The sequence below is a fragment of the Aquarana catesbeiana genome, linkage group LG09 (assembly GCF_042186555.1).
Source record: "Aquarana catesbeiana isolate 2022-GZ linkage group LG09, ASM4218655v1, whole genome shotgun sequence".
NCBI classification, from domain to species: domain Eukaryota; kingdom Metazoa; phylum Chordata; class Amphibia; order Anura; family Ranidae; genus Aquarana; species Aquarana catesbeiana.
Window position 1 is genome coordinate 155,498,077 of NC_133332.1, and position 25,072 is coordinate 155,523,148.

The 25,072-nt window shown below is 43.2% G+C and overlaps 1 protein-coding gene across 1 annotated transcript in view; it reads left to right on the forward strand.

The window, feature by feature from the left end:
• Positions 1–19,843, forward strand: part of VMA21 (vacuolar ATPase assembly factor VMA21) — a 32,691-nt gene extending 12,848 nt beyond the window's left edge. The window contains exon 3 of the mRNA XM_073599290.1: positions 17,767–19,843. Coding sequence (XP_073455391.1) covers positions 17,767–17,912 — 146 coding nt within the window. The 3' untranslated portion in view covers positions 17,913–19,843. The remainder of the gene's footprint in view (positions 1–17,766) is intronic.
• The last annotated feature ends 5,229 nt before the right edge of the window (positions 19,844–25,072 follow it).

Consider the following 25,072-nt stretch of genomic DNA (forward strand, 5'->3'; position numbering starts at 1 on the left):
CCCTAGTGTTAACCCCTACACTGCCAGTGAAATTTTTACAGTAATCAATGCATTTTTATAGCATTGATCGCTGTATTAATGCCAACGGCCCCAAAAAATGTGTCAAAATCGTCCGATGTGTCCGCCATAATGTCGCAGTCACGATAAAAATCGCAGATCGCTGCCGTTACTAGTAAAAAAAAAAATAATAATAAAAATGCTATAAATCTATCCCTTATTTTGTAGATGCTATAACTTTTGTATAAACCAATCAATATACGCTTATTGCGATTTTATTTTTTTACCAAAAATATGTGGAAAAAATACACATCGGCCTAAACTGAGGAAAAAAATAGTTTTTTTTATATATTTTTGGGGGATATTTATTATAGCCAAAAGTAAAAAAAATAATGCTTTTTTTTTTTTTTTTTTTTTTTTTTTTTTTTTTTTTTTTTAAATTGTCGCTCTTTTTCTCTAGTCATCTTCCAGGACGGCATAACCTGAGAGATGACTGGTCCACCTGACAGGAAACACAATCAACATACAAGGTTAAAAGGCCCCTCCCTTCCCCCTGCACCTCAGTTCTTGATTGTGTTTCCCGGCAGCAAAACGTTTGTTGTTTTTTCTCAGACCTGAAGCTAGGAGCGGATGGTCCCCCCCCCCCCCCCCGAGGGCTGGACGCCAAAGCCGGGGAGGGTGGCGGGTCCAGCCATGGCCCTGTCCTTCTCAGGGGGTCCCCCCCAATGGCCAGGGGAGAGAGTCTTCCCCGGCAAGGAGCCTCCCGGGTACAGAGGGGTAGCCCGGAACTCCTGTGAGCACATACCTCATGCTTTTTCCTTCCACCCAGTCAGGTACGGAGGTGATGAAGGAACTGGAGCTCAGGCTGGTGTCTAGGCCACAGAGGGGGTAGAGGACGCCAGCCAGGTTGGTACCTTGGTGCCTTGTAGGGCTGGTGGAGGTCCTGGACTTCATAGGGAAGGCTGAAGCTCCTGTGTATGGAGCAGGCTTCCCAGGGTGGAGTAAGATGGCGGCGTTTCCGGGCACTGTAACTTCCGACTTCCGGTCTATGCCAAAATGGCGGATTCAGACACTAGAGGCCAAAATCCTCCCTCAGACAGCGGCTCTCCAACAAAATGGCGCCGATCATCGGTGTATAGGAGAAGACACTCAGCGCTCCAGGGAAAAGCAGGAGGCCTCACGATACTCCTCTCTTGAGGTTGGAAAACCTCACAAAGCAGCAGATATGGATGGAGAGGAGGTAACAGCTGCAACCTTAGCCCAGGAAGAGGCCAGTGGTGGTGAATCCTCTTCCGTTTTTGTGGTGAAGTAAGAGGGGTCTTACCTACACCATAGGGGGGGGAGTGAGAGAGAGACACAGACAGAAAGTCTTAGGAAACTGGTTAAAGTTTGGACTTTGTCTTTTTTGTGTCCCTAGATCCTGGCGGCTCTGCTCAAGGTGCTCACAAGATGAAGGGAAAAAATCCCCCTCCTCCTAGGTCAAAAAGATGTGGGAATTGTAATGATAAGCTCCCACAGGACCATGGGAAACCTTTTTGCTATAGGTGCATACAAAAACTGTCTAGTAAGGAAACCTCACAGGTTATGAGGGACTTCCTTGCGGTACAGTCGGAGATGCTTTCTACCCTCCAGTCTATTAAGACTGCTATAGCACCTAAAGCGGAGGATAGAGAAATCCTGTCCTCTTGAGAAGGCACTTCCTCTCAGGAAGGTTTTTCAGACAGGGGTCAGAAAACCTTGCAAGGACCCCCTTCCTCTGTCACTTCAGGAGTTGAGGAGTTTGAGGACCCAGAGGAGTCAGAGGAGGACTCATTAGAGGAAGGTGTAGACACAGACGCTGACAGCCAGGATAGTGACAGTCCTAGAGCTAGTAGCCACCTCTTTCCCGTGGAAGACATGGGGCAGTTACTTAGGGCGATCTATGCCTCTGAGGATATCCCAGAACCTCCGGTTCAGGCGTCGGCCCGGGACAAGATGTACAGGGGTTTGGGAAAGCCTCAGTCCAGGGTGTTCCCAGTTCATCAGGCCCTAAAGGAGGTGATTTTGAGAGTGGAAAGACCCGGAAAGAAAGGTTCTTAGACTCAAAACTTGGAAGAGAAGGTTTCCTTTTGGGGGAGGAAGAAGAGCAGAAATTCTTTAAAACCCCTAAGTTAGACGCAGCCCTGTCGCAGGTTTCTAAAAAATCTGTCTTGTCTTTTGAGGATTCAGGGAACCTAAAAGACCAAATGGACAGAAGGGCGGAGGTGCTTTTGCGCAGAGCATGGGATTCCAATGCGGCTGCCATGGCTCCTGCTTTGGCATCAGCATGCGTGGCGGGAAACGTGGACGCATGGTTAGGCAGACTTTCTAACCATGTTTCTAAAGGCAGTGATTCCAAAGAAATCACAGACTCGTTAGAAATAATAGGTAAGGCTGTGGCATATTTGGCAGATGCGGCTGTGGAGTCTGTCAGGAACACAGCAAAATCTGCGGCCCTCCTTAACTCCGCAAGAAGGGCAGTCTGGGTCAAATCATGGGAAGGGGACCATATGTCTAGAGCAAGGCTATGTGGTTTGCCCTTTAAAGGTTCACAACTCTTTGGACCTGGCCTGGATCAGGTGCTGTCAAGGTCAGCAGAAAAGGGAAAAAAGTTCCCGGTCAAAGCTAAAGGAGCAAGGGGCAGGAAGTTTTTTCGTCCCTCCGTTAACCAGGGTCAATTCAGAGGAAAAAAGGATGCGAATAGGAGGTGGGGAAAGGGAAAGAGCGCACAAAAAGGTAGTCTGCTCTTTTCTGGACCTAAAGACGCCACCAAGCAGTCTAAGTGACGCCAGCATCAGGGTAGGGGGGAGATTATCCCACTTTGTCCCTCAGTGGAAGAGAATCTCCAAAAGCCCCTATATCTTGCAGATTGTAACAGAGGGATATCGTTTGGAGCTTCTCTCCCCTCCCCCTCAAAACTTTTTTCTGACCTGTCTCCCCAAGGAAACTTCAAAAGCTGCAGGGCTGTTGGACAGCTTGCAGGGATTGGTGTTCCAGGAAGTGATCATCCCCGTTCCACCGGAAAAGCTTTACCAAGGGTTTTACTCCCATGTATTTGTCATTCAAAAACCGTCAGGGAAATTTCGCCTGATATTAAATCTCAGGAAGTTGAACAGGTTTTTGCGACAAAAGAGCTTCCAGATGGACAGTATATACACGGTGCGCAGGCATCTATTAAGGGGTGCTTTCTTAGCCACGATAGATCTAAGGGATGCTTACCTTCATATCCCGATCACCAGGGAACACCAGTCCCTGCTGAGATTCGCAGTCCTTACAAACGAAGGGATTCAGCATTGGCAATTCCGAGCTCTTCCCTTTGGATTAGCTGCAAGCCCAAGGATCTTCACAAAGGTCCTGGCGGAGGTTGTAGCTTACCTACACCTACAGGGGGTGACCATTATACCCTACCTAGATGACCTTTTGGTATACGGGCAATCCCTAGAGCAGGTGGAGATAGACGTAGGCAGAGTGATTTTCACTCTGGAGTCCTTGGGCTGGATAGTAAACAGAGAGAAATCTTCTCTGGCACCGTCCCAAATAAAAGTGTTCCTGGGATATCTGGTGGATACAGAGGTTCAGAAACTGTTTCTTCCAGAGGAAAAACAATTAAAGGTGGTTACAGCAGTATCCTCTTTAAAAGAAACCAGGGAGTGCTCTCGCAGGCATATCATGAGGGTCCTAGGTCTAATGACCTTGTGTATTCCAGCGGTTCCTTGGGCTCCGCTCCACTCCAGGGAGCTGCAGTTCTTCCTTTTGTCCTCCTGGGACAAAAGGAGAGAGTCATTGGATGCAAGGGTGTCTATTCCAACAAGAGTAAGGACCTCCCTAGATTGGTGGCTGGATCAGGACAAGCTCAGGGTGGGCCTACCCTGGGACCAGTGGAATCCCACAAGAATCACTACAGATGCAAGCGCTTGGGGTTGGGGCGCTCACCTGGGGGACATCCAGGCACAGGGGGCCTGGACGCCTTCTCAGGCAGGAGAATCCTCCAACCACAGATAACTCTTGGTGGTGGGCCAGGCGTTAGTATCCTTTGGAGACAGGATTTAGGGCTTAGAGATCCAAGTCCTGTCAGACAATGTGACAACAGTCTCTTACCTGAATCGTCAGGGGGGCACCAGATCCAGGAAACTACTGAGTCTAGTCCTGAACATCCTAAACTGGGCCGAAGAGAATCTTCAGTCCATATCGGCGGTTCACATAAGAGGAACCGCCAATGTGGTGGCAGACTTCTTAAGCCGGCAACCCATCCTTCAAGGGGAATGGGAGTTAAATCAGGAGGTCTTTTTCCAGATAAGTCAGATGTTCAGGACTCCGGATATAGATCTTTTTGCCCACAGAGGGAACAAAAAAGTGGATCGTTTTTTCTCTCTCAACAGAGAAGGGGGATCCCAGGGAGTGGACACTCTGTTTCAGGACTGGGACTTCCATCTAGCATACGCTTTTCCCCCACTAGTCTTAATACCACGGGTCTTATAAAAATTGGCCCGCTCAGATTGCGGACTGATCCTTGTAGCCCCATGGTGGCCAAAAAGGACCTGGTTTGCCACTCTGAAAAAGTGGTCAATTTATCCTCCGCTCCGTCATCCAATCAGACGAGATCTTCTCCTACAGGGGCCAGTCCTCCACCCCGACCCGGGATTCCTCAAACTGATGGCATGGTTCTTGAGGAGGAGATCCTTAGGGGTAAGGGGTGCTCTGATGGGGTAATTGAGACCCTCTTGGGCAGCAGGAAGCTGGTCACCAGGAGGATCTACTCCAAGGTGTGGAATTGCTTCTCACAGTGGTGCCGTGATAAGGAGGTGTCTTACTCTTCAGTACCAGTGGTACTGGAATTTTTGCAAGCAGGGGTGGATCAGGGGATTTCCCCGAACACCTTGAGAGTACAGATAGCAGCGTTATCTGTATTTTTGGATCAGAGGCTCGCACTAGAACCTCTGATTAAGAGATTTCTTCTGGCAAGGGGGAGGGTAACCCCTGTCAGAATGAATGTATTTCCTCCATGGAATTTATCTCTGGTTTTGGAGGCGCTGACAAAAGCGCCCTTCGAACCAGCGCAAGAGATTTCAGTTAAGTTTTTGACTCTTAAATTAGCGTTTCTGTTGGCCATAACCACGGCCAGAAGGGTGAGCGACCTACAGGCCCTGTCAGTTAAGGAGCCTTTTCTGTTGATTTTGGAGGATAGAGTGGTTCTTAGACAGGACCCACTATATCTTCCCAAGGTCGCATCTAAGTTTAATAGATCTCAGGAGATCACTTTACCCTCCTTCTGTGATAATCCTAAAAATGAGAAGGAGAGAAAATTTAATTTATTAGATGTCAGGAAATGTTTATTGACATATCTAGATAAAGGACTACAGAAAGTCGAATCATCTTTTAGTTTTATTTAGCGGCCCTAGAAAGGGAGGGCAGGCGTCTAAATCTACTGTGGCTAGGTGGATTAGGCAGACAATAACATTGGCCTATGAGCAGACCGGTTCCCCGGTACCAGGGAACCTTAAGGCCCACTCAACAAGATCCTTGGCAGCCTCTTGGGCAGAGAGAGCTGGGGCCTCAATAGAACAGGTCTGTCGCACAGCCACTTGGGCGAAGCAGGATACCTTTTTGAAACACTATAGAGTGGAACTGCTGTCGCCCCAGGCTCTGACATTTGAAAGGAAGGTGCTACAAGCGGTGGTCCCGCCCTGAGGTAGGCCTTGAACTCCTACTCCTTGTCCATCCTCTCAGGTTATGCCGTCCTGGAAGATGACTAGAGAAAATTGACAGTTACTTACCGATAACTGTTTTTCTAGGATATCTTCCAGGACGGCAGGCCTACTTCCCACCCATGTTTTAATATAAGTACTACGGGAAGAGTTTCTCTCTGTCACCCGGATAACCTATTACTTTGGGAGAACTGAGGTGCAGGGGGAAGGGAGGGGCCTTTTAACCTTGTATGTTGATTGTGTTTCCTGTCAGGTGGACCAGTCATCTCTCAGGTTATGCCGTCCTGGAAGATATCCTAGAAAAACAGTTATTGGTAAGTAAGTAAAGCGACGCAGTGCCGAATCGCAAAAAGTGCTCTGGTCAGGAAGAGGGTAAAATATTCCGGGGCTGAAGCGGTTACCTGACAATTGCGCATTTATGTAACGCTGTACCCCAAAATTGATATAATCTTTTTCCCATAAATAGAGCTGTCTTTTGGTGGTATATGATCACCTCTGCCTTTTTTATTTTTTGTGCTATTTAAAAAAAAAAAAAAAAAAAGGCAATTTTGAAAAAAACAATATTTTTTACTTACTGCTATAAACATATATTCAATTTAAAAAATTTTTTAAAAATCTAATTTCTTAACAGTTAATATGTATTCTGCTATATAGTTTTGGTAAAAAAAAATCTCAAGTGTATATTGATTGGTTTGCGCAAAAGTTATAGCGTCTACAAACTATGGGATCTTGTATATTTTTATTTACTAGTAATGGCGGCATTTAGCGACTTATCGTGGGACTGCGATATTGCGGCGGACATTCTGACATTAACTGACACTTTTTGGGACACTACTGACACTAATACAGTGATCAGTTTTAAAAATATGCACTGTCGCTGTACTAATGACACTGGCTGGAAAGGAGTTAATATCGGGCAATTAAAGGGTTAACAGTGTGCCTAACTAGTGTTTTTACAGTGGGGAAAATAATTTAATCCCCTGCAGATTTTGTAAGTTTGCCCACTTACAAAGAAGTAGAGTCTATTTTTTTTTTTTATCATAAGTGTATTTTAAATGATAGAGACAGAATATCAACCAAAAGTTCAGTGAATAAATAAGCATTTGATCCCCAAGCAAAACATGATTTAGTACTTGGTGGAGAATCCCTTGCTGGCAAGCACAGAGGTAAGATATTTCTTGTAGTTGAATACCAGGTTTGCACACATCTCGAGGGATTTTGGTCCACTCTTTACAGATCTCTAAATCCTTAAGATTTCTTAGCTATCGCTTGGCAACTCGAAGTTTCAGCTCCCTCCATAAATTTTCTATAGGATTACGGACTGTACACTGACTAGGCCAATCCATGACTCTAATGTGCTTCTTCTTGAGCCACTCTTTTGTTGCCTTGGTGGTATGTTTTGGGTCATTGTCATGTTGCAAGGCCCATCCACGACCCGTCTTCATGTTCTGGCTGAGGGAAGAAGGTTCTCATCCAAGATTTTACAATACATGGCCCCTCAATGCGGCAAAGTCCATCTGTACCTTTAGCAGAGAAACAGCCCCAAAGAATAATGTTTCCACCTCCGTGCTTGACTGTAGGGATGGTGTCCTTAGGGTCATAGTAAGCATTTTTCTTCCTCCAAACACGGCGAGTGTTTGGAGGAAGTGCCAAAGTTAATGCCAAAAAGCCACATTTTGGTCTCATCTGACTGCAGCACTTTCTCCCAATCCTTCTCTGAATCATTTAGATGTTCTTTGGCAGACTTCAGACAGGCCTGTACATGTGCCTTCTTGAGGAGGGAGCTGCAGGTTTTCAATCCATGGCAGCATATTGTTACCAATGATTTTTTTGATGACTGTGGTCCCAAATGCCTTGAGATCATTCACAAGCTCCTTCCATGTAGTTCTGGGCTGAGCCCTCACCTTTCTCATGATCATCCTTATCCCACGAGGCAAAATCTTTCATGTAGCTCCAGACCGAGGGCGATTGATGGTTATTTTGTATTTCTTACATTTGCAGTAATCGCTCCAACAGTCTCCCTCTCACCAAGCTTCTTGCTGATGGTCTTGTAGCCCATTCCAGCTTTATGTAGGTCTACTATCTTGTCCCTGATGTCCTTTGACAGCTCTTTGGTCTTGCCCATGATGGTGAGGTTTGAATGGAAGAAAGATTCTGTGAACATCTTTTATACACATAACGAGTTGTCGTTAGGAGCACCTTCTTAAATTGACAGGATTAATCTGTGTACCACATGAGGACACACTGTAGCCAGTCTGTGGGAGCCAGAATTATTGTTGGTAGGGGATCAAATACGTATTTTACTCACTGAACTACAACTCAATTAATAACATTTGTATTTGGGTTGTACCGATACCACCTTTTTAAGACAGAGTACAAGTACCAATACTTTTTTTTTTTTTAAGTACTCCTTGATGCCGATACTTTTTTTTTTTTCTTTTTTTATGTCATGTGACAGTAGCACTAATGGGCACTGATAGGTGGCACTGATGAGGCGTGGACTTTTTTCAGAGGCTCCTCCCCATTCATAAACTGAAGCATCGTGCACACAGTTTACTCTGCTCAGTTATGAATGGAAGTCAGTAATCACTGACTCTATATGCATTCAGAAAAGGAAGGTGCCAGTAAATGACACCGGCTCTTTCTTCCGCTCTCCGTCCTGGCAGATCTGGGGCAAGGGGGGAGCGGAGGAGGACACGAGGGGGACTGGAGGAGGACCTGGTGGGAGACCTTAGGATCATGGAGGAGGACACACGGGACATTCAGGAAGGATCGGTATGGCGTTGGGAGCCATTACAAACACCGATCTCCCTGTATAGATCTCAATAAAGCAGCTGAAAGCTGCGGGAGGGAGAGGAGGAGAAGCGTCTGTCAGCTGCTTTATTGAAATCTATACAGGGATATCGGTGCTTGTATCGTCCCCCACCACCCCACCGATCATCCCCTGATGGATTAGGCATCGGAGCATTTGCACGAGTACAAGTACTCGTGCAAATGCTGGGTATTGGTGAAACCCTAATTGTATCACGATTTTTGGTTGGTATTCTGTGTCTCTCATTTAAAATACACCTATGATAATTATAGACCCTTCATTTCTTTGTAAGTGGGCAAATTTACAAAATCTGCAGGGAATCAAATAATTATTAAATAACTTATTTAATTTATTTATCTACGTGATCCGATGCACAGCTGCCACCCTTTAGCAGTAAAACTGCTATAGGGTAGATTGCAAGCAGTTAAGTAGGTTAACCATACAGATACAAATAACAAGACAATATTAAAAGGCTTTAATGTTTTGAAATCCAGTCAAAAAGTCAACAATTTACACTCCATTAAACTCCATTGTGAAGTTGGTGTATTGTGGGGCCTCAGGAGATTGGTTTTTTTTGTTTTTTTTCTCTCTGTGAAGAGCTGTACATGTCCTTTTAAAGGTACAATCAAGCACCCAGGTAAGGAATGCTGGTGTAACATACTATGTGAAATTGAGGAGACCAATGCCTAATGTGGAATGAGGCAGTTCATCAATAAAATCATTAGGGTACTCCAATATAATCATTGTAAAGAAAAACGTTACTTATGGAAGTTCATTTTTAAATTATTCACTTTCCCTTTCCAGACACTGTGACATGCTCCATAGTTTGGTTCGGTCTATTTATTTTGACACAATTAAGTATTTAAAGTGTTACTAAACCTAAAAACATTTTTTACCTTAAAGTGGATATAAACCCGAATATTTTTTTTTTTTTTTATCATACTGTAGAGTATAAGATTTCCTATCATTTGAGCCCAGTCTTGCCACACAGAGTTAATCCATCTGTGAGCAATCCTCTTTTATTGTTCAGTGAGATAAATCTTGACAAACTGAGAAACTTTGTCAAATCCTCCCCCTTGCTGTGATTGACAGGTGATTTACATATCTCATGCACTAGCCTAAGACACAGGCATTATTTTGTAATTCCCTCCCCCACTCCTTTCTTCAGCAGCTCTGCAAGGATTGGCTGTTCCACACCTCAGCATGATTTGGCATGCTGAAGTCATGTGGTTACTTTCCTGTCTTTTCACTGGATGTTAGAGATCATAGCAGAAGTTCAGTGTTAGAAATACACAGGACAAAATGCATATTGACAAGAGGAGTGTAGAGGTGGGCGGGGACTCTGACGTCACAACTCCACCCACTGAGCTCCAGACAACAGACCCGCCCACAGAATATGCAGTTTTTCGGGTCTCATAACAGACAGAGGGGAGACATTTGACAGGTAAAGATACATGCAGGAGGCATGTATATCCTTATAGATAACCCCTATGACAGTAGTTTAGAAAGGATGACATTGGGTTTACATCCACTTTAATGCATTGTTTGCTTTAAGGTAAAACACATTTTCAGTTTCTAAGTTCCACCCTTTCCCTGTGTGAAGGGGATAAGAGGGAAGGAGAGATCAGCGCTGTGCATGGCCGCATCTATTCTCGCCTATTTTCCTCTTCACACAGCATTCGAGAAGCAGTAGGAGCCATTGGCTCTTGCTGCTGTCAATCAGATGAAGTGAAGAGGAAGTGGGGGGGCGGGCCCAAGTCCCGCTGTGTAATGCTAACCATACACTATACGAACAAAAAATCGCCTGAATCCATTTTTGAAAAACAAACCTTCAGCCATGAGAGCAAATGATAGTGCCATCATGTAATGACCAATAAATCATTCAGTGGACATAAATCCATTTTTTTGTTGGTGTGTTTTTTTTTTTTTTTGTTTGTTTTTTTACATATACCTAGTGCAAACAGTTTGGACAGGAAACACATTAATCTTTCAATTTATGGTTTGGCAGAAAATTTTCAAACTTGTCCTTTGTTTTTTCGGCTCAAAAACGTCCCAACAATTGTTGATTTTGTGCCCATTAACTGTCCGAAAAACTAAGAACTGGCCAAATGAGCGAATTTCAGACGATCTTTCATATAGCGTATGGCCAGCATAAGTCTATGGAGCGCGACTCCATAGATATACAGGTCGGGAGCAGGCAAACTACGCTCTCCCCAAAGCCAGCAGCTGGCTATGGTAGTCCTAAAAAGGAGGAGCCAAGATCGCCGCCGGGGACCCCAGAAGAGGAGGCTTGGGGCCACTCTGCAATACCACTGCAGATAAGTAGATCATGTTTGTTATTGTAATTTTAAAAAAATGACTTTAGTAACACTTTAAGCCTAATGGGTCAGGTAAACGTTATATAAAAGTTTCCAAATAAATTAGAATAAGGGCCTAATCTCTTGCATCACTCAAAGCGTGCCATTGTGGATTCCGGTAAATTCATTTTTAAACTGTTTAATTTACAAAAGTTGTGCAACTCTTGCAATGCTACTGTTGAATAGGAACTTTATTTATAGTTTTTTTTTTTTTTTTTTATATAAGAGCAGCGATGATCCTTCTCTTTTTAGGTCCCCCACTGGTGCTCCTTGGATCCATAGGACGCATAGAGCCATGACTGGCCTTGCCCCCTGTTCTCTTCTCATTGGCTCACTGGCTGTGATTAACGGCAGTTTGAGCCAATGGCTCCCACTGCTGTCAGCCAATGTGGGGAGAGAGAACCGGCACAGCCGAGGCTCCCGTGCACATCGCTGGATTGAGAAGGGGCTCAGGTGAGTATTAGGGGGGCTGTGAGGAGAGCAACACACACAAGGTTTTTTACTTTCATGCATAGAATGCAGGAAGGTAAAAAACCTTCAGCCTTTACAACCTCTTTATACTTACCTGCTCTATGCAATCATATTGCACTGAGGGGTCTCTTACTAACTTTTGTTCTAGTGTCCTCCGCCAGCGCTGCCCGCTTCTTCTTTTTTTTTTTTTTTCTCTGGGTGCCTCCTCAGCAAGTGCGGTGCTAAGTGGGCATCCGTGCTCCCGATCCAGGCTGTGTGCACCCATAGCCATAGGCAGCACTGCTAAGCCCTGCCCCTCTTACTCCTCACAGGAGTTTGGTTGACAGCAGCAGGATCCTGTGGCCCCTGTAGTGCCTGTGTCCCCTGTGGGGGCATCCCCCTGTCAGAACACAACTGCTTAGGGGGGAAATCGCTGTACTAACGTTGGATTGTTAGTACAGTGGCTCTGACTGGAGCTGACAGTTTTTTTCAACCCGATGGGTTGAACAGAAATAAACTCATACTATGTACTAGGCTTTACAAAGAACATATTCTTTAACCGCTTCCCACCCGGCTGCTGTACATAAACGGTTTGGTTGGAGCTTCCCCATTATGAGTGGATATACCTGTACGTCGCTCAGAACGGGCACCCGTATGCGGACCTGTGATGGCTGTAATCCTCAGATACAACCCATCACAGATCGGGATATGGATGCTATGATTGGCCCTCCCGATCACGTGATTAGTGTGACCAATCACAGCCTTCACAGTGTAAACAGAGACATGTGTCTCTGTGTCAGTTCTCCCCCCTGAGCTCAGTGAGGAGGGGGGGATGCTGCAGCCTGTGCTGACAGCTCTCTGTGTAAAATTATCACTTACACAGAGAGCTGCCACAGATCACAGACTGCAGCTATCGCCACACAGTACACCAAGCACCATTGTCACTGTTCTATCAACATCTGTACCAGTGCACAAAAACATCTGCAAACGTGCAATAGTGTTCCATTGCAACATCAACATCTGTAGTGTCTGCCAGTGGACGATCAACATCTGTCAAAGTGTACAAGTGCACAAAAACATCTGTCAGTGTGCCAGTGTCCCACCAATAACTAAATTAAAAAAAAAAAAAAAAAAAAGGGGGGCGTTTTAAAAATTTTTACCACTCAAGGAGACAAAGCCTCTTTTTGAGATTTGTTGTTTACAAGTAAAAACAGGTTTTTTTGCTAGAAAATTACTTGGAACCCCCAAACATAATAAATTTTTTTTTTTTTTTTCCTAACACCCTAGAGCAGTGATGGTGAACCTTGGCACCCCAGATGTTTTGGAACTACATTTCCCATGATGCTCATGCATTCTGCAGTGTAGTGGGGCATCATGGGAAATGTAGTTCCAAAACATCTGGGGTGCCAAGGTTTGCCATCACTGCCCTAGAGAATAAAATGGCAGTCGTTGCAATACTTTCTGTCACACCGTATTTGCGCAGCGGTCTTACAAGCGCACTTTTTTTTGGAAAAAATACACTTTTTTTAATTAAATAATAAGACAACAGTAAAGTTAGCCCAATTTTTTAATATTGTGAAAGATAATGTTACGCCGAGTAAATTGATAGCCAACATGTCAAGCTTCAAAATTGCACCCGCTCATGGAATGGCGACAAACTTTTACCCTTAAAAATCTCCATAGGCGACGTTTAAAAATTTGTACAGGTTGCATGTTTTGAGTTAGAGGAGGTCTACGGCTAGAATTATTGCTCTCGCTCTACCTATCGCAGCGATACCTCACGTTTGAACACCGTTTCATATGCGGGCGCTACTCACATATGCGTTCGCTTCTGCACGCGAGCTCGGCGGGATGGGGCACGTTTAAAAAAAAAAAATAAATAAAAATTTTTTCTTATTTATTTTACTTTTTTATTTTTACACTGTCCTTTAAAAAAAAAAAAAAATGTGTCACTTTTATTCCTATTACAAGGAATGTAAACATCCCTTGTAATAGAATAAAAGCATGACAGGACCTCTTAAATATGAGATCTGGGGTCAAAAAGACCTCAGATCTCATATTTACACTAAAATACAATTAAAAAAAAAAAAAATTGTCATTTAAAAAAAAAAAAAAAAAAATGTCCCTTTTAAGAGCTATGGGCGGAAGTGACGTTTTGACGTCGCTTTTGCACTGCAATGGTATGGAGACGGATGGGGGCCATCTTCCCCTCACTCGTCTCCATGCCACTGACTTGAAAGGATTTGATTGCCTCCGCCGCTGCCGACGGCTCCGGTAAGCGGCGGAGGGCACCGGAGCGCGGCGGGGGGGCCCTCTCCCGCCACCGATATAAAAGTGATCTTGCGGCAAATGTGCCGCAGGGACCACTATTATCGGAAAGTGGTCCGCCGGCCGAAGAAGAGGATACCGGGGTTATGGCAGCTAGCTGCTGCCATAATGACGATATTCCTCTTCAAAGTTGGGACGTATATTGCCATGCGGCAGTCCATAGGTTAAACTTTATAGTGTGCTGGCAGGGCTATCCTGGGAGAGGCAGGGGGGCTGTATAATGTAAATGGAGGGCTGTGTAATGTAAATGAGGGGGCTGATGTAAACGGGCTGTGTCATCCAAATGGGGGGGCTGTGTAATGTAAAGGGCGCTGTGCCATTTAGTAATTACTGTTCTAAATCTGTTCTAAAAGGGTCCCTAGTTTGAATCCCAACCACGACACTACCTGCCTGGAGTTTGCATGTTCTCCCTGTGCCTGCGTGGGTTTTCTCCGGTTTTCTCCCACACTCCAAAAGACATGTCGGTAGGTTAATTGGATCCGGTCTAAATTGGCCCTAGTATGTGTAGGAGTGTGAGGAACCTTAGATTGTAAGCTCCTTGAGGGTAGGGACTGATTTGAATGCACAATGTATTTGTAAAGCGCTGCGTAAATTGACAGTGCTATATAAGTACCAATAATAATACAAATAAATACTGTTGTCTGTTGTGTTCGGACTTTGCTACAGGCAGGGATTTTCCTTCTTCTTTTTTTTTTTTTTTTTAATGAAAAAAATGGAGTTCTTCTAAATGCTTGAATTTTTTTTTTTTTTTTAATGAAAACCACGAGCAGTAATCGTGATCATCGTGATTCGTTGACAGGATAATCAAATGAAATCATGAGACCAGTGAAGATGCGCACTTCCTATTTGTGTGAAAAAAATTATAACAATATCATGAGTACAGTGTTGCATGACCGTGCGATTTGTCATTCAAAGTGTGATAGCGCTGAAAATTGGCCTGGGCAGGAAGGGGGTGAAAGTGCCCAGTACTGAGGTGATTAATAGAAAAATAACTTAACCACTTCTGGACCGCCCACTGTATATTTACGTCATTACATTAACGTTGTATACTGTGGTTATGACAGCAGCTAGCTGCCATAACCCCAGTATTTTTTTTTTAACGGTGAGCAATCCTCTTCCACAAAAAGGGGACCCGGCGGTGGGTTAGCCACAGGATCCCTTTTATGGGCAACGGGAGGATGCCCCCTCCCACTGCTTCACAGTCGTTTCCCCTGCTTCCCAGAGCTGTCGGTAAAGGGGGAAACAATCCGAAGTCGAGTGAGGGCAAGATGTCCCCCACTCTACTCTATGCCCTTGGAGGACCATCTGACATCTCTTCTGCCTAACTGTCTTAAATGGACAATTTTTTTTTTTTTTTTTTTATTAAGTGTAAATGTGAGATCTTAGGTCTTTTTGACCCCAGATCTTGCAATAAAGAGGACCTGTCATGCTTTTTTCTATTTTTTCTATTACAAAGGATGTTTACATCCCTTGTAATAGGAATAACAGTGATCAAAAATTATTTTTTAAAGGGACAGTGTAAAAAAATAAATAAGAAAAAAAAAAATTTAAAGCATCCCGTTCCTCCAATCTCACGTGCAGAAATGAACGCATACCGTATATACTCAAGTATAAGTCGAATTTTTCAGCCCTTTTTTTTTTGGGCTGAAAGTGTCCCCTTCGACTTATACTCGAGTCACTGCCGTCTGTCTGCATGATCAGCATGTCATGCAGGCAGACGGCGGCCGGCGTGTGATGATAGTGTTTGGAGGCTATTCCAGCTTTCAAATGCCGCGCCTCCTGCTCGTCTGTGATAGGCTAAACAGCTGTCAGTGTACAGCCTATCACGGACATTCTCTCATCCTCGTCCGTGCTATGAGAATGAAAGAATGTCCGTGATAGGCAGTCAGCGGTCAGCCTATCACAGACGAGGAGGAGGCGCGGCTTTTGAACTGTGGAATGGCCGCCGAACAGTATCATCACACGCCGGCCGCTGTCTGAGGATGGAGATCGCCACAGGGAGGCTGCACAGGACACAGGTAGGCTGCACAGGACCACAGGACACACATGTACAGGACACATGCACAGGGTACAGGTAGGCTGCACAGGACACAGGGAGGCATGCAGCTGCAGATGGGCATTGTTGACCCTCTGCATTTCTCACCCTCGTCTTATACTCGGGTCAATACGTTTTTTGTGGTAAATTAGGGGCCTCGACTTATACTCGGAACGACTTATACTCGAGTATATACGGTACATAAGTGGTGCCCACATTAGTAAACGGTGTTCAAGCCACACATGTGAGGTATTGCCGCAATCATTAGAGCCAGAGCAATAATTCTAGCACTATACCTCCTCTGTAACTATAAACAGGTAACCTGTAAAAAACCTGCATGACATGTTTGGTATCTATTTACTGGGCGTTACATCATCTTTTACAGTAAAAAAAAATTGGGCTAACTTTAATGAATTAAAAGAAAACCGTAAATGTAAAATTGTGTTTGAAACACTGCTGCGCAGATACAGTGTGAGATAAAATATTGCAACGACTGCCATTTTATTCTCTAGGGTCTCTGATTTTATATAGATATATAGATATATAGATATATATATATATATATATAGATATAGATAAAAAAATCTGTTTCCCCGAAAATAAGACCTAGTGTGATTGTCGGTGATGGCTGCAATATAAGCCCTAGTTAAAGTCCTTGTAGGCCTTATTTTCAGGGTAGGGCTTATATTGCAGCCAAGACCGACAATCACGCTAGGTCTTATTTTCAGGGAAACAGGGTATATAAATTATTTTACTATTTATTTATTTATTTTGTATGTGTTTGGGGGTTCCAAGTAATTTTCTAGCAAAAAAAATACTAATTGAAACTTGTAAACAACGAATGTCAGAAAAAGGCCTGGTCCTTAACTGACAAAGACCTAAGACACAAGTGAAGGTGTCTGTACTTTATTGACCAATTGAATACCTTTTTTGGCCATTATGGGAAACTAACCCACTTTAGTTCTGGTTTATCATTTCTAGTTTTTAGGAGGCTTCAGTGGACCTTTCTTCCTATAACAGAGTTAAAAAAAACACACTGTCAAAGTAAAGCCTAGCCATACACTATTAGATCTTTTTAAACTGTGTGGATGGACAAATCTTCCACTGCGTCTACCCTGACAGCCGCTGCATTTGATTAGATGCAACTGCTGGTCAGCCAACAGTATTTTTCACTGGAGGGATGTCAGACAGTAGGTAGCCAAAAGTCTCACCCACTGAGCAAATTTGCACAGTGTATGGCCAGCCCTATGAACAGATTAAGATAAGCAGATCAGTTTAAGAACTTATCCCAATCAGATAAATACATAGATCATGTTACACACGCATTGTCTGTTTGCCTTTGTTAACTTCTGGGGACCCCACTGCAAGGGTGTATTTTTATTTTTATGTTTAACTCCTGGAAGTGGATTTTAAACCTGTCATGAGAGAAACACGAGTTGTCATGGCTTACTTTGGAAAATGCAAGTTGCCAAACCTGGCAATCACTCTATATATAATTTACGCATGCAGCAAATGTACCAAGTCTTGGGTATTAAGGGGAGAATGGGTTAATTAGTGTAATTACAACCAAATGCAAACTTAAAGCGGTTGTATACCCGCATTTTTTTTTTTTTTTTTTAACCCTGTAAAGCAAAAGGCATAATGAGCTAGTATGCACCGCATACTAGCTCATTATGAAATACTTACCTTAGAACGAGGCGTCAGTATCTTACCTGGTCCACGCCGAGGGAGCTGTCATGTTGCCTCAGGGTGTCTTCCGGGTATCGCGGTTCCAGCGCTGTGAGTGGCTGGAGCCGCGATGTCATCATGCGCGGGAGATTTCTTACTCGGCAAGGTCCGGCAGCTGCCGGGCTTCAGCCGAGAATCCCCTGTGCGCATGCGCCGCTGCAGTCAGCGGCGCATAGCAAGGGGAATATCTCCTAAACCGTAAAGGTTTAGGAGATATTTTTTTTACCTACAGGTAAGCCTTATTATAGGCTTACCTGTAGGTAAAAGTAAAAAAAAAGACTATACAACCGCTTTTATTATATGTGCTAATGCATATCTTCCTACTTTGTTTTATAGGTGCGTATGGTATGTCTAACAGGGACAGCTATTTCTATGCTGCAATAGTGGCTGTCGTTGCTGTGCATGCGATTTTGGCCTTATTTGTATATGTGGCATGGAATGAAGGCTCCAAACAACAGTGGCGTGAAGGAAAGCAAGACTGAGCACTGCTGGTATAGCTCAATAAATGGACTTTGGATGTACTGGGAACCAAAGTATATCACATGTAAATTTAAATTGGACTTGAAAAGGCTTGAGCATTGCATTGAAAATAATGGCAAAAACTGTGATTTCCTTTGAAACTTATTTATTTAGGTGTACATGTTGCATTTCAGGTTCACCTTCTTCTTCTTTTTTTTTTTTTTCCATTTTCCTAAAATGTGTTTAAACTACAGAAAATTGTATATTCCCAATTTTAAAATTGAGGATTTGTTTTTTTTTTCTATGGCTTTGTGATATCTTTTGCACTGTTTTTGCCCCTTTAAGATTTATTCAAGTATTGTGGTGCAGTTTTTAAATCTTAACATTATTTAGGACTTCCTCAGCACCTGCAAATGTATATCTTCTTTTCAGGTCATTTTGTAAAATGTAGTGTAATTGTAGACATTTGAATTGTTTTACACTGTTTGAGTGGGATGCAGTCCAGCTTTTTTTTTTTTTTTTTTTTTTTTTAATAACAAACATGTTATGCTTTACCTGCTCTGTGCAATGGTTTTGCACAGAGCAGATCCAAACCTCCTCTTCTTGGGTCCCCCGCTGGCACTCTGCTTCTCCATGGTGGGTCCCCATAGATAGCCACTTCTTAAGGGGGCCCACCTGTGACCTCGCTCCAGAGCTGCACTAACAGCACAGCTCAGAAAACCCACCCCCCCACCCCACCCCACCCAACCCCACCCAACATACAGGGAAGGCATTAAGGTAAAAGATGCCTGGTCTTTACAACCACTTTAATGGGTATACAAATTTGCCCTTCACTATATGTGCATGGTGAAATGTTCAAATATAGCAAAACCAGCTATTTGTGATGGACTTTCAGCGGTGAAACACTGAGGATTTCTGCTTTTACCATTTCTGTGCCCAGCCTTCCAATGTACTCTTCAATTTTTAGAGGATTGGACCAAGTTTTGTCTAAAGATGAAAACCCATTTTATTGCAGTAGATTTGATAACAGCTTCCAGTACTTATCTGTATGAATTCTGTGTGTACTGTAGGAAATTCTGAATTTAGCATTTTATATACCCTTTGTTTGCCAATGTTTCAATATATGTTTAAGCCATGCTTTAAATAAATATATTTCTAGATAACAACATTTAGAATGATGGGTAAACGACACATGTGGGGTACTGGCTGCCCTGTGGTACTCAGTCCAGTATACCATAATGTCACAGTTTGCTTTACTCATTAGTTTGGTGTATATTTACCATATGTGGCTTTATTTATTTGGTGACACATTGCTCAAATCTGTTTTAACTTTGCTGTAAACTTTGTTGAATTGTTTGACGCTGAAATCTAATGTTGCCCATTTTTATATTTGTTTTGGCTCTTACAATAGACCGTTCTATAAAATGTATGCTACATGACACTGCTTGTTTAAAGCAGATCTTTTTATTTTAAAGCATACATCCAGGCTTATTTTAGTAAAACTGGTCATACATGACTTGAATTCTGATCAGTTCCTATTGAATCAGCTCAAATGTAAGCCTATGGTGGCCCTGTCAACCCCGCCCAAAAAAATTGATTTGCAAATCAAAAGAGCCAATGCGGGCCAAGCAGTAGCTGTAGTCACTGTCTAGGCATTCTGGCAGGTGCTGTGGCTGTCAGAATACAATAGCTGGAACAGAAGATTTCCCCCATTCATGCTGTTTAGTATGGATGGGGAGAATCGATACATTTTTCTCATTCAGCCCATAGGGCATAGCAAGAATTGTGTTTGGCTGGCCTAAGGCAGTACAACAATCTACAGCAACTTATTAGATTTCACCAGCCATCTGCTTGGTGCTACTTAAAAAAATAAATAAATAATTGATTAATTGCAAAAGTTCACTGCTTGTTAAACCTTGTTTCAAATAATCCTAATAAAGCTTTAAAATATGAAGGCTGAATGTAATAGGTGATCCCTATGTCATTATTCAAGTTTGTGTGGGTTGTGTTTTTTTTTTTTTTTTGTGATGAGGGTAATATTATTATTATTAGGTTAGTGCATTAAAGTGTTTGTTAACCCCCAAAAAAAGAGCGCTGATCGGCGGTCACATGATCAGCCATCTCTTTCCTCTCTCGCATGACAGCTGCGGCGGGCGGGGCCTCCTCCACTCCTGGCTGACATCAGCATGGGATCCTCGGCCCCGCCCACTGCAGCTGTCAGACCGAGAGAGGAAGCAGACGGCAGAACATGTGACCGCCGAACAACACTCTAAAACGGGTATATTGCAGCATTATTTTTATAAAGCATAGACACAAGGCACATTACATTAATACATAGAGAAAATAGTGTAATTTTAACGTAGTGGGTTAACAAACCCTTTAAGGTGTTTTCTAAAGCTTTTTCCCTCTTTCCAGTAACAATTAGCAGTATCGGTGACATATGAGGAATCTGAAATAATTCAAAATGTAACTTATGTGTTTCCTGTTTTAAATAAATAAAGAGCCTTTTATTTAATGAAAAAATTATTTCAATAAACAAATACACAAGACACAAATGAAGGTGTTGTCTGTAGTGACCAATGACATGCCTTTTTGGTGTTTTTGAGACACTACTCCACTTCAATACTAGTTTATCATTTCTAGTTTTTAAAGAAGGCTTCAGTATATTCTTCTGATCACAGAGAGTTAGCCAAAAGGGTCACCCACTGAGCAAATTTTGTACAATGTAGTGCCAGCTTGATAAACAGATGATCGGTTTAAGAAATTTATTATTATACAGGATTTATATAGCGCCAACAGTTTGCGCAGCGCTTAACAAAATAAAGGCAGACATTACAATTTGGTACAAGAGGAATCGGAGGGCCCTGCTTATTTAGAGCTTACAATCTCTAAAAAGCGAGGGTCAATTTGATACAAAAGGTAATGGCTGTGGGGGATGAGCTGATAGAGGAAGTAAAACAGTGTATTAGTTAGAAGCAGGGTAGGCTTCTTTAAAGAGAAGGGTTTTCAGGGATCATCTAAAAATGGATAGATTAGGGGACAGCCCGACCGATTGGGGAAGGGAGTTCCAAAGGATGAGAGAAGCTCTCGAGGGAGGAGGTGACAAGGGAGCTAGTGAGCAGGAGGTCTTGGGAGGACCAAAGAGAGCGGCTTGGTTGGTATTTTGGGACTAGGTTAGTGATGTAGCTGGGGGCAGAGTTATGGGTGGCTTTGTAAATTATTATTAGTACTTTGAATTTTATTTGTTGCGTGAGTGGTAGCCAGTGGAGGGATTGGCAGAGTGGGGTGGAGGACACTGAATGGTTGGTAAGGTGGATGAGTCTTGCAGTGGCATTCATTATTGGCTGAAGGGGGGGATAGTCTATGTAAAGGTAATCCAATGAGGAGGGAGTTGCAGTAGTCGAGGCAAGAGATAACCAGCGAGTGAATTAGAAGCTTGGTGGTGTCATTAGTTAAAAAGGGGCATGTTCTGGAAATATTGCGGGGGCTAAGGTGCCATTATTTGGACAGGGATTGGATGGGGGCCTGAAAGGACAGTTCAGAGTCTAAGGTTACCCCTAGCACCCTGGCATGTGGGGATGGACTGATAGATGTGCCATTGATCTTGACAGAGAAGTCAGGAGAAGGGGCACATGGAGGAGGAAATATTAAGAGCTCAGTTTTAGATAGATTCAGTTTGAGGAAGTGGTGTGACATCCAGGCTGATATGTCTGTTAGTAAATCAGTGAAGCGTGAGGAGACTGATGGGGTGAGCTGAGGGGCAGAGAGATAGATTTGGGTGTCATCTGCATATAAATAGTGGAAGCCATGGGAGGCTATCAGCTGAGGATAGGGAGGACGTGTAGATTGAGAATAGTAGAAGTCCAAGGACAGAACCTTGGGGGACCCCAACGGTAAGAGGAGTTGGCGAGGAGGAAGTGGAGTTGTAAGTGACACTGAAGGTGCAATGAGATAGGTAAGATTCAAACCAACGGAGAGCGCAGCCATGGAGACCAAGCAAATTGAGTTTTTTGAGGAGGAGGGGGTGGTCAGCTGTATCAAAGGCAGCGGAAAGGTCCAAGAGTAAGAGTACGGAATAATAACCGTTGGTTTTGGCTGTTAGTAAGTCGTTTGAGTTTTAGGAGGGCAGTTTCTGTGGAGTGCTGTGGGTGAAATCCAGACTGAAGGGGATCAAGAAGGTTATTCTCAATGAGGTGGTTGCTCAGTCGGTTGTAGACTAAACATTCATTTTATTTTTTATATTTTATTATGGTCCACTGTTTGATATGTTTCATGTCAGCAGACACATTTTTTCACATTTATTTTTAATGAGTGTCGCACCATTATTCTTTTATTAGTTTTTTACCCCTGTTTAGAGGTATTTCACCATTTTTAGTGTTACACTGTTTTTATTCACATTTATCTGGACTTTGTTTGAGTGTTAGCAGCTGTCACTGTATATTATTGTTGGTTTAGTATTTCACCTAAACGTTCAAGAAGTTTGGAGGCAAAAGGGAGTAAAGAGATGGGTATTAGGTTGTTAAGATTGGTGAGGTCTAGTGAGGCCTTTTTTGGTATGGGAGTGACTAGCACATGTTTTAGAGAGTTGGGGAAGATGCCAGTAGAGAGTGAGAGGTTGAAGATATGAGTTAGAGTGTAGGATAGAGCCAGATGGTGACCATAGTATTTGAGAAGGATATCTGTAGAGTGGAGATCTCGAGACGAATTGTCTCAATCTTATTTTTTAAGTGATTAGCAATCTCCTGGGCAGTGAGTAAGTTAGTGGGTGGAGGTAATGGAGTACGAAGTAGAGTGGTAAAGGTAGAAAGTGTTGACAGGGGCTGCGTGAGAGGGTGTTAATGAGAGTAATAAAGTAGGTCTGTGTGGCAGCAGGAATGGTATTTTTGGAGGGCAGATTTATATTGGCTGAAATCTTGCTGTGACTTACGCCACATACGCTCAAGAGTGCGGCTCTGTTTTTTTTAGGCTTCTGGTATTGTCTGTCTGCCAGGGTTGTAGCGGTCGGGGCCTGATTCTGTGTGTAGTGAGGGGGGCGAAGGTATTCAGGGTGGATGACGGTGAACTGTTGTAGACAAAAGTGGCCAAGTTGGGGCAGGACAAGAATGAAATTTTGTTGTAGAGACAATCTGTAGCAGAAAAAAGAAGAGAGGGGTTAAGATGGCGAAGGTTTCTACAGGTAATGGTTTGGTAGTTGGAAGGCAAGGAGGAGGAAGATGAGAGTGAAACTAATAAGGTGGTGATCAGAGAGAGGAAAAAGAATATTGCATAGGTAGGAGAATGAGGTCAAGACAGTTGCCAACAAAGTGAGTAGAAGCGTGTGTCCATTGTTTTAGGTCAAAAGAGAATGTTAGGCTTAGAAGTAGCGGGAGTGTTAAGATTAACAGGGATGTTGAAGTCACCAGAATGATTGTTGCCATTTCAGAAGAGAGAAAGTAGGGTAGCCAGGCAGAGAATTTGTCAAGGAAGCTTGATACCGGTCCAGCGTGCCAGCAAGGTAAACCCCCCCCCCCCCCCGGGAGAGCGATTCTACTAGGGGGTAATGCAATGCGGGGAGGAGCTACCAGCGCCGCTGGGGGACCCCAGAAGTTGAGGATTGGGGCCAATCTGTGCAAAATGAAGTGCACAATTGAGGTAAGTATACCATGTTTGTTTAAAAAAAACAAAAAAAAACAAAAAAAAAAAAACTTGGCTTTACAATCTCTTTAAGCTATCTCACCACAGATGGAATACTTTCATTGTCTAGATTGCAGAAGCAGAACAATGTATATCCACTTAATACAAAGAAGTCTTCTCACTTGTTTATGCCTCCATAGTGCACATACTTTGATGTTATTTTGATTATTGCAGTCTGCGGCTCAGCCCAGCCTATGTTTTTGTTTTTTTAGAGCGCCTTTCCAGCATGAATAACATTTTTACATGTTTTAACACCATGCTCTTTCTTCCATGGACTATCTGTACAAATGTTTCCTCTAAAAAGTATGGCATACTTGGTAGAATTTCACTGTATGCAATGGCTATTGTCTACAGCAAGGCCAGAAGGTTAGTGTCACAAGGAGGATTAAGTTTGTGCTGTAGGGTTAAGTGCTAAAGAAATGCTAGATTTTAAGCAGAGCAAAGTATCCAAAACAAAGTGCAGAGTTGCAAAATATCTATTCATAGTACATTTATTGCATATTTTTTGACTGGTATAAAGTTCTCTTTTAAATCTGTATTACTGCTGTAACAAAGAGTTTTTATGCTCTCACTTTTTGTGATATGTAAGTAAAATTATCATTTCTGATTCTAAAGAGTCACTGAATTATTCATAAATAAACAACATTCAGATAACAAGGCCTTCTTCTCTGTGTCCCATATGGAGCAGAACCAGAGGCAAAAATACAGCTAGGGCAGAATCACCGATATTCATGCAAATAAGTGTTGATGGTTCACACATTTGAAAAGGGAAGATTCAGTAATAAAAAATTGGTAGAGCTAAAGGTCACAGTGAGTGATATCTGACAGCTCAGTCTCTCCAGCTTGTCTTTTTCACAGATGTGCCCTGGATAGTTGTCCGACATCCAAGGGAAAATAAAAACTGCAAGTCACAGGCAATGGCAAAGTATGCTTTCAGCTGTTACAAAAGATCCAACCTTTTCTCATTCTCTTTAATGGGCAGGGTAGAAGGTCACCCCCTGATTCATAAATTTCTTGTGATTGCTGTTTGAAATGCTTGTAAAACTTTGCACCCAATGCCAGCCAGGGCCTTTTTCTCCAGGGACCTCAGATGTCCAATCTAGCCATATGATGCTGTGGATCGTTGATCATGAAGGTGGTCAGAAGTGCAGCATACAAATCCACACTCAATGTTTACAGGTAGTGTCAGCCCTTTATTCCTAACAGAGAGGACCTGTTTCCTCTCAAGGGAGATGGATGTGTAATTGACAGGTCTTGTTTCTACCAGCAAGTGCTGCTAAAGACAAGTCTGCTAGTTACCACAGTGGGGGGAAGGGAGGCTGTCAGTGCAAGGCTCCTGTGTTCATGAAGTTCTCCCTGCCTGTGTTGGGGGGGACGACGTGCTGGGACTTGTTTCTCACAGTGCTGCTCAATCACTCATGTGGCTGCTGCCTGAGAAAACCTAGGGTTAATACTGGTGCTGCGGTAAGTTCTCTGCCTGAGTCTGCAGCTGCCAAGGAGAGAGAGCAGA